Raw genomic sequence first — 15,474 nt, forward strand, 5'->3', positions numbered from 1 at the left:
AATTTTAAAAAATTTAAAAAATAAAAAGAGATTAACTAACAAATACGTAGGGGCACTAAAGGAAAATTTTACAGAATAATCCTACCAAGGTGTGGAATATCAGCGAAATTCGCCATTTCCCCCTTTAGAGAAACCATCTAAATGGCAAATTTCGCCGATACTTCAGAGGAAATTTGAGCAAAAAAATTCAAAAAGTCCAACGGGAAAATTACTTGATTAGCTAGTTGTAAGTTTTCATTTACAAAAATAACCACTCAAAGTTTCACTTAACAAAATTAGCTAAAACTGAGTTTGGATTTACAAAAATAGTGATTTTTCATCCATTTGGACATTTTTACCCCTAAAATTAATCATACCAATATATGGGTAAAAATGTCCAAAGGAAATGAAAAATTAGTGATTTTTCCTTTTGAACAAAATAGTGAATTTTCCTTTTTAATGTGGTTAATTTTAGGGGTTAAAAATGTAAAAGGAATGAAAAATTATTATTTTGGCTAAACAAAACCCAAACTTAATTTTAGCTAATTTTGTTAAGTGAAACATTGAGTGGTTATTTTTGTAAAAGAAAACCTAAAAGTGGTTAATCATGTAATTTTTCCAAGTCCAACTATGGTACCTTTACCCAAAACCCACTTTATCTATCAACCTAATGTCTTTTCATTTTTCTTTATCTTTGAATAACCATGCTCATTGGAAATAGAACTTTATCTTTTTCTTCTTTAAGCAGTTCAATTACAAGAAACGTAAATGGTAGCCAGATATTCTCCTTCGCCCCCGTTGCTGCACAGAGGAGCCCATCACATTGGAGAGATAGAAGATGAAGACAGAGAAGGAGAGAAGAAAAGGATAAGGCAACAGTGGCCAGTGATTTCTAAATGACAAAGCTCAGGTTTGGAGAAATATTGACGCTTTCCCCCATTATTTCACCGATTTGCTGGAAAAGCGCTGAAAATCACCAATTTTTCGATGACTTTTAATAGATATCGTTTTCGCCCTTTGTTTTATTTCGCCACTCACCGATCTAACTGAAATATAATGAATTTCGGTCAAATTTCGACAATATAGTTTACCATGGGTCCTACTTCTTAGGTCATTGGACAAACTCATGGGATTTAAGTCAGAAACACAATACACCCACTTTTAGAATTGTCCCCCCTCTCTCCAGAGACGAGTGAATTCAAACCCGATTGATTTTTCCTTTTCTACTTTTGAGATCAAAGAAAAAGTGTTTGATTGAGAATACGCATATATAGTTTGGTAACGGATTGATTTGCAGCATGGGCATGAATTACATTTTGACCAAAAAAAATTCATTTATTTTCACAATTGTAACATAAGTTACATGTACTTGTCTCCACCACTTAGGTTATTTTTGGAGGATGGCCAGGGAGCAACCCAAAATTGAGTACAAATGATCGTATCTTGTTTCCCACCCCATACCACAAAACAAGAAAAGATTGACTTAAGATCAAGCTCATGAGTTGACTTTTCTGCAATTGGTTTTGATCTCCCCGCTGGTGCCTGTGAGAACACTGATGTTTCCCATCTTTATCACCACATTGGTGAAATCTGATAAGAATGTGGAAGAAATCATGCTATAGGTAAGCATTATTAAAAAAAAGTTGTAGAGCCATCATTGTAGAGCTCTTGATCCTTGTGTAATAAGCCCTTCTTGTTTATCAGGTTCTTGTACTAAGCATTATCAAAAGAAGTTGAGCTTGTAGCGTCAAGAGGGGCAAGATTGTTGTCACTGCCATTTCTAGGGCAATTGGACCCGAATGATGTTGCATATGATGAATCAATGTTGGTCTCAAAGAAGATACGATTTCTGAAGTTTGTGCATCTAGCTTTGCCTATGGTGTGAGCTCCTGAGAGAGCCACCATTTCATTTGTATTTAAACCTTTCTTGGAGAAAAAAGAGATAAGCCCACTAAGATTCAAGGATGATGCATGGATGTCACTGTTGGCTTGACTCAAACTTGCTATAGTTGAATCTCTTCTCCCTAGTAGAACAGTCCATGAAGGTCCACCCAACTGCAATATATACATTGCCCATACTATGCAAACCAGAAAAATTAACCTTTAAAAAAGAGAGAGAAAGAGAGAGAATAATGAATGAACAATGATGCTTATAGCAATGACGGAATCACGAGCAACAATGGCAAGAATGTCTGCACAAGAGACTATGTCGGGACAGATTATCTCGACTTAGATTTGATGATATTGATGACTTCAAAACTTCGGATTGAATTGTTATTTCGGTTGGTCGTCTTTTCACCGGTGAAGGTAGAAGTATCGTCCAATAGTATAAATCCGTCACAACCCTATTCACATACACTCTTGATGTCAACGTCTATTCTTGAAACCCTAGTTCCACATTCATGATAAAAAACGAAGTGAAACTTGACTTTTAAGTTCCTACGTGTTACAACTCATAATCTATTTATTGTAGTCCGGATCACCTCCCTGTACAGGGAGGTATGTGTTCGTTGCATGCTTCTCCATCACACAAAAGTGGGGTTTTGCTTCAGTCTTGCATAATTAATGTGTTGGATCGTCTTGCGGCCATCCGATGGTTGCCACGGGTTGGGTTTAAATCCCGGCCATTCATTGCATATCTTTTCGCTTAAGTGGTTTCAAGCAACGGGTGGTCAGGATTTAAACCCTGACCACACGACCATCCAACGGCTGCAAGAAGATCCTTGGCATTAATGACGTGGGACCGAAGCAATTCCCACAAAAGTGATCCACCGGGGATCCATCTCTGATTCGTTTTATCATGTCCATACTTAGAGGTGGGGCCCACCTATTTTGTAGTGAAGAAACGTGAGAGGTGACGGATATCTCTAATTATCAATCCATCTTCTGGGTTGTAAATTAGGTAAACCAAAGACTGAGAGACTTGCTTCGACAAAGCAATCATGGAAATGAATACGAAGCAGGGAAGCGCCCATGCGGCTATCGTTAGCAAACCCAGAGTCCACAGCTGACTTGATTGTGGAGAGAGCATTGGGACATGAACTGCTATAGTAAGTCGAGGATAACGCACCAGAAGCCACTCCAATGAGAACAAGAAAAGCTACAGAGAAAGTGATTTTAGAAGAAGAAGACCCAGCCATGATTATAGCTTGAGAGAGCCCAACCCCAACAACTATTGCTCTTTTGTAGGGAGGATGGAAAACAAAGGAAGAGTTGCTAAATTCTTCCTCGACACCTTCTATTTATGCTAGTAGATCATTAAACGTAGCACTTATTCCCCTCTTCGTTTTCTCTAGACCACAATCAAATACTTAAAGTTGCTTGGGTTCAGCGCACAATGTCTTGCTGAATGCGCTGAATTCAAGCAACCCAAGCAAAATCAGTTACAGCCAGTGTGGGATTTGAACACACGCAGAAAGAGGAAATTTGCTTTCAACAAATCTCTTCTTGACAGATAAAGATAAAAACAAACTGCTAACGATGCTTTAGATTTTTCAACGGTTTGACGTGTAGATGGTACCAGCAACGCGGTTCTAGAGTAGAGAAGGAACCCAGTTAAAGTAGACCCTGACGGTGCGGTGGACCCAAGTGTGAAACCTAGCTTCTCTTAAGCTAACATCTTGCCGCTCTGATGCTTGAGATGTTTCCTTCACAGACAAGAAACGCGTGGCCATTAGGTTTTCAATTGGGATGAATGATTGTAAGCTAAGATGCTTAATGAACCCGCATTTACATATTTTGATGGGAGATCAAAATGACCTGAATCAATGATAAAGCAAAAGGCTTGGCCGATATCCAATTAAAATATATAAATGTGTACATATGTTCTCTTAAAACTGTGTTTGTTTGCTGGAATAAAGGTGGGTGGGAAAATTCTTGAAAAAAGTGTAGATTTCTTCCTTTTACTTTTACTTTAAATCCCAAAATGGTAGATTGTTTGGTTGCTTGGGGTGGGAAAGTGAGAGACAAGCTTCTTTGAATCAAAGAAACTTGTCTGCTGATGTGGCAGCTCAACTTTCCCACCCCATGCTATTTTAAAACCCCACAAATTTAGTGGGACTTTGTGGGAAAGTTGGGAAAAGTAAAAAAAATGGGACCACCCCTATCACTTTTCCATAAAACCTTTTACTTTCCTTCTCCTTCACCCTACTACACATAGGACTAACATGTTTTTTTTCCCCACCCCACCTTTGCAAATAGACACAGCCTAAAGCAAAGGTGGGGTGGAAAAAAAAAACATGTGGGCCCATGTGTAGTGGGGTGAAGGAGAATGAAAGAAAATGAAATGAAAGGGTTTTGTGGAAAAATGATAGTGGTGGGTTTTATTTTTTAGTTTTTTACGAAATCCCACAAAATTTGTGAAGTTTTAAAAAACTTTGAATCAAAGAAGCTTGTTTCTCACTTTCCCACCCCAAACAACCAAATAATCTACAATTTTAAGATTTAGGGAAAAGTAAGAAATCTACACTATTTTCAAGAATTTTCTCACCCCTTTTTTTCCACCCCACCTTAATTTCAGCAAACAAACGCAACCTTATTAGGTGATTCCGAGATAATGTTGCTTAGTGAATGAATGAATGTCCATTACGTTCTTTTATTTGACCGTGAAAGTCGCAGATTGCATTGATATTTTGAACTACGTTAAATCCTCATTTTCTTCTCATTTTGTGAATATCCCATCAAATTACAAATAATTCAACACCTGCGGGACCATGACTGTTAATATCCCATCAAATTTTATATATCGAAAAGTGATAAAAAATCAAATGGGATTCATGAATATAGAGATTTCAATTATCTGAATTCACAAATGGGAGATTTATAATCTTTGGATTCATGAAATCTAAAGATTCATTTTTTTACACTAAAAACGTGAATCTTTAGATTTATGGGTATGATGTGAAATCTAGAGAATTCAAATATCTACTATAAAAGCATTAAACATTTGAACCATGATTACATAAATGTTTTTCAAGATGAATTTACTGATTTCATTCCAAAGAAATAGTTAATTTTATGAATCATGACTTTTATAGATTTGAAATCTATAGATTTTTGAAATTTCTAGATTCAAGTAACCAAATAGACCCTAAAAAAATCCAAGGGATGATAGCTGGCTAGTGTTGAACTTCAATTTGGATTTTACATATCGATTTGATTTCAGTCTGTTTCATCATGGACCAAAATGTAAAGAGCTGTAATAGCCTTGGTTGGATTTGACAAATTGACAATTTAACTGTGTTGTCGGAATAAGAGAGTTTGAATTTCCACTGGCTTTCTTGCATGAAGAGGAAGTGTAAATAGGTCTTACAGCTCTGAATCGCCAAAGAAGCTAAAAAGGCCAAGAAATTCTTCTAGATGATTTAATACTGTATCCATTATTGGGGTGTGAAGGCCGGCAAGTATAGAAGAATATTCTGATTAAGTAATATAATATAGTAAATTAACACGGTTTCCAAACTGAAAAGATATCAAATTTAAGTGGAAGATTTTATATTAAAGGCGTGCTAAGTCTAACACGGTTTCCAAACTAAATGAAAATATATGAAATTAGAGTGGATGATTTAAAATTAAATGCATTCAAAGACATAGCACCTTACATTGGTGTGTGAATGCATTAAATATTTGTGTCCTTTTCGTTTTATTTCTGTTTCTGTTCGTGAGTTGTTGATGTTCATTATAATACATTTCTTAATGGTTCGAGCTTGTAGGTTCACACACCATTGATTTTTTTCTATATACACCTCATTCCGTAGTCGAATCTATAATGACTCAAATATAGATCCTTCGGCTACTAAGTCATTGCAGAGCAAATGCCTCCAAGTGGTGGTGACAATAACTTGGAGCTTGATGTTGTATCCCCTGCCCATTTTGATAATAACTATTATAAGAACATATTGAGAAAAAAAGGGGCTTCTTCATTTAGACCAGTAGCTCTACAAGGGCAGTTCCAAAACTGATGATCGAGTTAGAAGATATTTTAATTATCCTTCTCTGTTCTTCAGTGACTTTGCTGAGTCCATGATTAAGATGGGTAAAATTAAAGTTCTTACAGGAATGATTAGATTCGACTGTAGGAAGGTGAACTCCTGTAACTGAGGGGCCATAAGGGATATCCTGTTAAAATGTATGGTTGTGGACTCGTGACACTGATGGAATCCAATTCCCTGGGGTTCTTTCTTCCAAGATTGACGATAATTAATGTATGTTTGAGTTCTACTTCTTAAACCTATCTTATTTAGAACAAATTGCTGGGTCACCCCAAAGTAGAGGCCATTAAACACTAACACACCATTTTATCTTTGAAAAGCAAAGATACCCCAAAGTTGGATTTTCATTAAAGCTAGAGCCATTCATTTAAAATGTGGACTAGTCTTTTATATAATCCATTTATTACAAACCAAACACAAAAAATTCAAGTTTAGGAAGGGAAGGCATTTTCTGGCTTCAGCTGTTCACCTTCCTACAATTCACCCTAATTTGGCCCTTCTTTCCAGTCAAAGGACTAATATTCCCCATCTTAGTCATAGACTTCGCAAAATCAGCATAAGAGGTCTTAGAGTCTGAGCTATTGCTCTTTACTAGTGCATCAATCGTATCAGAACCACCACTATACAGTTCTTGATCTGAGTGTAGGAGTCCCTCTCTTCACCAAGTTTGCAAAATATTGCGTATCAAATTTTGAAGCTGTGGGGTCCATGGGAGAATGGTTGTCATCACCACTGGGGGGTGGGAAAGTCGATTTCCTTGCAGTGGCAAAGTAGGGATCAATGTTGGTCTCATTATAGAGACGGTTCTTGAAGAGACTACACTTTGCAAAGCTAATGGTGTGTGCCCTAGAGAGTGCAACCAAATGTTTGGTGTCTAGCCCTTGTTTCTTGAAGTTTCTGATTGTTAGATGCCATGAGTTAGGGATAGAGAGGCACGTTTTTGGGTGGTGGAGACTCAATTTTACATGGTTCGATTGATCTTTGCAATATACGTCCACGGGAATGTGATTTGCTTCATTGAGATTGATTGTAGTACAGATTACTTATTTATAGTTACAAGAGTTTTGCTCAACATTAATCTTGGACTATAACTCTAGAGTTTGAATTACACAAGTTATCTATTTGTGTTTGGTATAAACTGTCTTTTGTGTGTTTGAGTGCAATTCTAAGTCTGATCTACATATGGATAAGATGTAATTTACTGAAGTCTCTTGACTAGTTGAGTTTGAGTCTAGTTCTTGAAGTCTTGCACGCATGGAGGTAGTTCAGTTTGAGTCTAGTTCTTGAAGTCTTGCACGAATAGAGGTAGTTGAGTTTGAGTGGAGTTCTTGAAGCCTTGCACACATGGAGTAGTGGTGGCTAGGGTTGTCTATGATTTTCTTGTTTTTGCCCTTAGAATTGCAAAAAACCGTTATTATCCTTAACACTAATAAGGTCAGAGAGCTTTAGTGATAGTGAAGGGATGTCATTGTCCGCGGTGGTCCTGCTTGCCGTAGTTGAGTCTCTCCTCCTTAGTTGCACCTCCCATGTTGGGCCTCCAAGCTGTTTTACAGCACACATCAACCAGTGATTGTTTGGTGGTGTGGAAAATTAATAATCCACTTGTTAACCCACAAAAAACTGTTTCTGGTGTTTCCAGCTTCAGGAAACAAAAAAAAAATCAGTCAAAAACCATTTGACAAAACTGTTCTGTCTCATATAATTGTTGAAACTTAAAATCGAAACTTATGAAATTTTCTACTTCAAGAAACAACTTTGACACTCAATTTGTCAAAGCAAAATTTCAGCAAGAATTTGGTTTAAGTGAAAGAGTTTAAAAAAAAGGTTTTCATGGAATTTGAAATTATAAACTTGAATACTCTGCTAAAACCCTGCTAATAATATTTTTCTCTCAAAAGCAAGTTTTTCAAACACTTAAAAAAGTGTTCTGCTTCTAGAACAAGCAAATTGTTTCTCGTATTTTTTGAAGCATAAACAGTGGGTGGGTTATCAAACGGGCCTGAACTAAAATTAATCTTGGATTAAGGGAGATATTTATTATTACTAACAGCAACTACAGAGTCTCTGGCTACCACAGCCAACATATCAGCACATGATACAACCGAGCCTACACAGACTTCATCAACCTTGGATTTAATCTTGTCAATAACATCAAATCCTCTGGTGGAGTTAACATTAGGGAAGGCATTCTTCTCGCTATCAATGTTGGCAGAATTGTCTAGAAGAAGTGAACCATCACAGCCCTACGGGATTGAGGGAAAAAAAAAACAATTCATGGTATATAGAGAAAATAATTCATACGTAGCTTACATTTACAAAACAGTCATGGAAATGGAAACGAAGCAAGGAAGCCCCCATGCGGCTCTCTTGGTTCACTGCATCTACCACCACTTCTTTAATGGTGGACAAAGCCTTAGGGCACACTTTGTCGTAGAAAGTAGAGAAGAGAGTTGCAGAGTTAGCTCAGATCATTACAGAAAGGGAAACACTGATCATAAAGAGATGGAGAAAGAAGCAAGCAACTGCAGCCATGTTTCTGTCTGAGTTGTAACTTGACAGTGTATAAAAACACTGGTAGTATTTATGGTTTTTATAGATTGCATGTAAGAGAGACAAGCAGAAGTTGGTTCTGGGAGTCGTTGGAGTGTCAATGAATTTGCATGGAGAGAAAAAGAAAGCAACTACCGCGTGGAAGTTTATTTCAAGGCGGTTACCTAGCTTCAAAGTGAAACCAATAACTGCAAGAATACACTATGGATCACTGTTATCCTGCCCAGACCGATAAAACCAGCCGAACAGTCCGGTTTGGGTTTGGGGTTTTGTGACACCAAACCCCAATCGGATCACATAAAAACCAAAAAGTTTCATAATAATGTAATCAGACCCAAATTAATCAACGTGAAACCCAGATCAAAACTGGGGTATCTTTGCTGGTTCGATTTTTGATTCACTCGTTCTCAAAATGAAATTGAGATGAACCGCTCTAGACCAACCAATGGACAACCCTAGCTACTATAAAGAAAATGACTAATGAGATGCATGGGTTATTCGAGCACCAGACCCACCATGCATCCATTGGCTGGTCCTATAAAATTCAAAAGAGTAAGAAAACTAAAAATTGAAATTAGGTTTATAAAAAAGAGAGCAGATGATCAAATTTGTTTGATGTCACCCTACTTCTCGTATTATGATCAGCAAATATGACCATTTGACCAATCAACATGGCATACCTTGTCAACTAGCCTATAAAGAGTACTTTTATAATTAATTCATCAACTTCTTGTATATAATTTTTAGTAATTTTTCCAATAATATAGCCATGAGGCAGCATATAAATATTGACAGATTAGTGGACTTTTTAATGAACACAGGCTTACAGCATAGATATGAACTCTTAACAATTATTTTTGTATATTTTTAGGACGCCTAAATATATTTTTTTCTGCCCAATTTTTGGGTAGGAAAAAGAATCCAACCTATGATTAAACACATTATATTTGACCATTTATTTTCTTTAATATAATTTCAATCATAACTTTGGAAAGTGTACGAATAGGTTAATTGTGATTCGCTAATCAGATATGGCCTGTCTCCAAATAATTAAGAAAAAAATAGTGATTGTTACGTGCTAATAATTAATGATTTTTTTTTTTTAAATTAAGAAAAATAGACACCATTGGAGGTTTTCAAAACAAGACTAAATTAATGGTCGTTAGGATGCCAGGTGTATATTTATGACGAAAATAGAATGAAAGTTGTGTAAGTGAAAATGGCCGTTAGAACGTCACAATCGTAATAAATATAGGTAAGAGTTTGACAATGATGGAGACTAACACAAACTTAATTATGCATATCATGCTTATCTTCTACAACTTTATTTTAATTAATATAAAATATACGCTGATGGTGGTAGAAGGTGAGCCTTCAACTTTGAAATATTGTGAGGAATGGGAATATTATTAGGGTAGAGGGGTTTAAGGATAAGAGTTGCTTAAAATATTGTACTTTGAGTATCAAGTTGGGAATATTCAGATCGTTGATTTTAACTAGTATTTATAGACAGCATTAGGCTCTACGGTCAATTGGACACTCCTATAAAGCTCATTATTACGTCGGTTCATAACCAATCTAATAGTCTATAATATAACATAAGTTGGGTATAACTCAAATACCTTGACAGTGAGAATAACACAATCTTCTACTTTTGCAAAAAGACATTTTCAAACCACCCGAAGAGGTTTTTTTACTTCTTGTCATGCAATTAATATTTGTGCGGCATGTATAATTGTTGTTTGTCTCTGTTTCAGATCCAATGACTATTCTATCTAAAACCGAATCGGTAACTCTTAAGATTGACTTCGTTGACAAGGACCAATACCTGATAGTATGGATTAAAATTTTGATTTTTCAATAAAACAATCAATTCAAAGAAAATATTTGATTAACAAATACATAGAGACACCAAACAAAAATTCTACTAAAGGGTGGTCTTACCAATTAGTTCATAGGACAAACTCATGGGATCTAAGTCAAACAAACAAGACAGCCACTTTTAAAATTGTTCCCTTCTCCAGGTCAAACTCCAGTTAAACTCGTATTGATTTTTACTTTTTCTTCTCTTGAGATTAAAGAAAAAAGTGTTTGATTGAGAATACACAGATTTTGGTAACAGATTGATTTGTAGGCATGAAATTACATTTTGACCATAAAAAAATTCATTTATTTTCACAATTGTAACTAACTTAATTTATTTGTCTCTACCAGTTGGGTTTTTTTTGGAAGATGGCCAGGGAGCGACCCAAAAGTGAGTACAAAAAGAAATATCATATTTTTACTTCTATTTTTCATATTTCTAATACAATGTAGTAGACAGAGAATTTGAAGTGCATGCTTCAAACCTAACAAAATCTTATTCATAATAACTATCTCTAGCAATAAAAACCATCAAGCCATAGCACAAAACAAGAAAAGGTTGACTTATGATCAACATATTCATGAGTTGACTTTTCTGCAATTGGTTCTGATCTCCCCACTGGTGCCTATGAGAACACTAATGTTTCCCATCTTTATTAACGCATTGGTGAAATCCAATAAGAATGTCAATGAACTCATGCTATAGGTAGTAATCTTCGAATCAGTAGAGCCACCATTGTAGAGCTGTTGATCCGAGTGTAACAAACCCTTCTTGTTTATCAAGTTCTTGTAGTAAGCATTATCAAAAATAGTTGAACTTGTGGTGTCAAGAGGGGCAAGATTGTTGTCACTGCCATTTCTAGGGCAATTGGACCTCAATGATGCTGCATAGGATGAATCAATGTTGGTCTCATTGTAGATACGATTTCTGAAGTTTCTGCATCTAGCTTTGCCTATGGTGTGAGCTCCTGAGAGAGCCACCATTTCATTTGTAGTTAAACCTTTCTTGGAGAAAGTAGAGATAAGCCCACTAAGATTCAAGGATGGTGCAGGGAGGTCAGTGTTTGCTTCGCTGAAACTTGCTGTGGTTGAATCTCTTCTCCCTAGTAGAACAGGCCATGAAGGTCCACCCAACTACAATATATTGCCCATACCATGCAAAGCAGAAAAATTAACCCTAAAAAAGGGAGAAAGAAGAGAGAAAATAATGAAAGAAGAATGGTGCTTACAGCAACGACGGAATCACGAGCAGCAATGGTGATAATGTCTGCGCAAGAGACTACACCGGGACAGAGTTTCTCGACATTAGATTTGATTGTGTCGATAACTTCAAAACCTCGGAGTGAATTGTTATTTCGGTTGGCTGTCTTCTCACCGGTGAAGGTTGAAGTATCGTCTAATAGTATAGATGCATCGCAACCCTGCTCACATACAAACTTGATATCAACATTTATCCTTGAAACCCTAGTTCCACATGATCAAGAAACCAATACAATTGATTGTGAAACATGGACTTTTTTAACTTCCTGCGTGTTAATATAATGATTAGAGTCCAAATCACCTCTCCATCAACAACAAAGTATGTGCTCCTACACGCTTCTCCACTATACAAAAGGTGGGGCCCATGTGAGACCCATTAGGGATCCCACTTTTAGAGATAGGCCTCACCCTTATTATGCGGCAAAAAACCATAAGAGGCGCACATACCTTTAACCTGACGGATAGAGGATCCGACCTCTAATTATCAATCCTTCGTCTTGGTTAGGAAATTAAATAAAGGAAAGTGAGAGAGACTTGCTTGTACAAAACAATCATGGAACTGAAGACGAAGCAGGGAAGCGCCCATGCGGCTATCGTTGGCAACTGCAGAGTTCACAGCTGACTTGATTGTGGAGAGGGCATTGGGACATGATTTGCTATAGTAAGTGGAGGATAACGCAGCAGAAGCCACTTCAACGAGAACAAGAAAAGCTACAGAGAAAATGATTTTAAAATATGAAGAAGAATGAGAAGAAGAAGACCCAGCCATGATTATAGCTTGAGAAATCCAACCCCAACAGCTACGTACTGCTCTTTGCAGAGAGAATGGAAAACGAAGGAAGAGTCGCTAAGTTCTTCCTCGACACCCTCTATTTATACTAGTAGTTCGTTAGGCGTGGCACTTATTCTTCTCGTCGTTTTCTCTGGCCCAGAATCAAATATTATTGTTACAGATAGACAAAAAACAAATTGCTAATATTTTATAGTAGAGCAACGCGGTTTTAGAGCATAGAAGGAACCAGTTAAAAATAGACCATGCATGACGGTGCAGTGGAGCTTAAGCTTACATCCTTCGGCTTAATTTGCTGCTTGAGATATTAACATTATAATCGAAGGTTTTGACAGTAGATTTCCAATCATCTGCATGATTTTATATACTGAAAAGTGATAAATAAGGGAGAAGAGAATATCCAAGAGATTTAAAACCAATCACACTAATAGCTAGCTAGTGATAAACTTCAATTTGGATTTTACAGATCGATTTGATTTCACTCAGTTTCAGCATGGATCAAAATTTCTCAGGTCTAATAGCCTTGATTGGAACTGACAAATTGACAGTTTAATCAATACAAATATCCATTTAAATATTTCTGAGCCAGTGATGATGCTTTGATGCTATATCCATTTTCGGAGTGTGAACCCCGTAAAGTATGGAAGAATATTCTGATTAGTTAATATAATATAGGTAATTAGTACTGCTAAAATCGTGGAATTAAGAGAGGGAGAGAGACGTGTAAGAGGAGAGGGAGAGAGATGCGTGTGAAAGAGTCAAAGAGGGAGAGAGAGAGAGAGAGAGACCAGTTTACATGGTTCGAGACAATGCAGATTTAGTTGAGTGGTAAGATCCATAGTTCTTAGTGGAGATATCGTGGGTTCGATCCTTGCAAATGGCATTTCTAGTATTAAAAAAGCACCAGTTCCCAAAAAAAAAAAAGTTTATCCATGGCTTCCTTATATATAGGTAGAGTCCTTGTTCATCAGTGTTCTAGGACTCTTGTAATTGTGATTATCTAGATTCCCTGTTTTACAATGTTTGGATTTACATGAAGATAGGTGTTTTAGATTACATAAAATATTGGTCAAGGTTTTGTAGCAACTGTAATCAGTATCAAACTCTTATTTGGATTGGTTAGAGTCCTTGTGAGTACCAACTATAGACACATTCTTGAGTGTAGTGGCTGGTGTTTGATTAACTGTGAAAGTCTTAGAAGCAACCCTAGCCAATAAGCTTGAGATGGAGTGCCGGATAGGGTTTTGGTTGATTTTCCAGAAATATCCCTAATACGCTCCCCACAAACTCAAGGGAGGTGAAGTGACCTTGAAGTCAGCTAGTAACTATAGAGGGGAGACATGGAGTGTCACGTCCTCCCAGCCGGTACCCTATCTGGCATACCCGAGAGTGTGATCCACAGCCCGAAGATCAGGTATCGAGTGATCAACCTCCCACATAAACAATAACATAATCATGAACAATCATAATAAAAGTGCGGAAGATAAACCATAGATCCAATAAAGAAAGAATGAATCATAAATGAATCAGAATAATAGATATAATCAGAGTGTCAAACAAATAAGTAAAGTGAGGCAAAAATCCCACTCTACAACCAGCGGAAAAGTAGCTCTAAAAGAATAAACTAGACAAAATCTAATCCCAGTAGCAAGTACATTGGGTAACTAAATTGTTCTCCACTTTATAGACAACATCCTTATAAGTGTAAATCTCATAAATGGCACAAGGACGCTTCCACTCAATGGTCGGACTAAGCATCGTACGGAGCATAACCACTCGCGGGATCTTCAGAGTAATTGTGGTAACCGCAATCACCTTCCCGGAGATATGCTTCTTCGCCTTGCGCTTCTTCATAGGGACCGTCACGGTACTCGGTACTGCAGGATAGTCTAACAAACATTGTACAATAAAGGAATGAGTTTCAAAGAAACTCGGTAAGGCGATTAAAAATCCATAATAACATAAATGGCGGGATTCCGAACAATCATAAATGCAATATGATATGAGACAAACAATGAATGAATGAATGAATCTAACTCTATGTATCTTTGGTCTCTATTGGCGGACATGCTTTAAGTCATAGCACCGTACTTCTTTAGGAAAGTCCACTCACATCCTCAACCATTTAAGATATCTTGGATTCTCTCACGGATCATTTCACCGGTCTTGAGCAGCCGATTGGTAATGGGTCCTTCATCCCTCGGGACAAACCATGGCGGGGGTTAAGTCAACACACTCTCTCACAACCATTTGGTATAAGTCTTGGCGCATGTCGGGGTAAAACCTAGCCAAATGCAAGTCTTCTACTTAGTTACATCAAGTCGAGATCCGGATACTTCCATTCCTCGTCCCCGACGATCCTTTCTGGTATCCTTCACACTAGAGTCCTCATAGTCCCTGACTACGGACTCATCAACCCTATTGGTTATCCACATATGGTAAACGGGAAGTTCTCACGTCCTCTCACGGGTTGGTTACCGGTCTTAAGCGCCCGTGAGCCCAAGTCTAACCATATGCAACCCTACCAATAAATGGCCCCCACAATGTGATTCCTGTCCTCTCACGGGTTGGTTACCGGTCTTGAGCGCCCATGAATCCCCATTGCTACCACGGGTCGTTCGGTCTCAATACCCCTCCGATTAGGGTCTGACATAACAGGACATCCTAGCCAAACACTACTAGACAATCCTAGATATGTCATCCAACAGTTTAGGAAGGTGTCCAGAGGGCATCTCCGGAAACATCCCATAATATTCCCGTAGTAGTCCAAGGACAGAAGTGTCAAAAGGACACCTCTCCTTTCCAAACCATACTTAAGCATACACATGCATCAATTCATATCATCACATATATGGTAACTTCATATATGGAAAGAAATCAATAATTACAATCACTTGTATAACATTGGTAAGTAAATCATACATGAATCAATTTAATATGAATAAGTAATGCTACTGTAATCAAAGTTATGCAACAGTAGTATATCATTGTAAGAATCTAATTTAGGAATCATATCAATGATATTCAAATATAGAAACTAGA

At 37.2% G+C, this 15,474-nt stretch overlaps 1 protein-coding gene and 2 pseudogenes across 1 annotated transcript; all 3 read right to left on the reverse strand.

The window, feature by feature from the left end:
• Window positions 1-1,474: 1,474 nt before the first annotated feature.
• On the reverse strand, window positions 1,475-3,119 carry LOC149008099 (cationic peroxidase 1-like; annotated as a pseudogene).
• A 3,307-nt stretch (window positions 3,120-6,426) lies between these two features.
• On the reverse strand, window positions 6,427-8,501 carry LOC149008100 (peroxidase RIP1-like; annotated as a pseudogene).
• Window positions 8,502-10,610: 2,109 nt separating this feature from the next.
• LOC149008101 (cationic peroxidase 1-like) lies at window positions 10,611-12,470 on the reverse strand. Its single transcript, XM_089165149.1, has 3 exons — window positions 12,181-12,470; window positions 11,612-11,803; window positions 10,611-11,516 (listed from the first exon to the last, which is right to left on the reverse strand). The coding sequence occupies exons 1-3, from the start codon at window positions 12,409-12,411 to the stop codon at window positions 10,962-10,964; spliced, it is 978 nt and encodes a 325-aa protein (XP_089021275.1). The 5' UTR covers window positions 12,412-12,470; the 3' UTR covers window positions 10,611-10,961.
• Window positions 12,471-15,474: the final 3,004 nt, after the last annotated feature.

This window comes from Hakea prostrata, chromosome 8 (assembly GCF_041222555.1).
Source record: "Hakea prostrata isolate BN-2017 chromosome 8, UWA_Hpros_2, whole genome shotgun sequence".
In the NCBI taxonomy this organism is placed as follows: domain Eukaryota; kingdom Viridiplantae; phylum Streptophyta; class Magnoliopsida; order Proteales; family Proteaceae; genus Hakea; species Hakea prostrata.

Coding starts and splice junctions, on each gene's coding strand:
- LOC149008101 (XM_089165149.1), bottom strand. CDS start 12,411: ATGGCTGGGTCTTCTTCTTCTCATTCTTCTTCATATTTTAAAATCATT. Junction 11,804..12,180: donor TCCATGATTGTTTTGTACAA/GCAAGTCTCTCT, acceptor GTATGTGAGCAG/GGTTGCGATGCATCTATACT. Junction 11,517..11,611: donor CTCGTGATTCCGTCGTTGCT/GTAAGCACCATT, acceptor AATATATTGTAG/TTGGGTGGACCTTCATGGCC.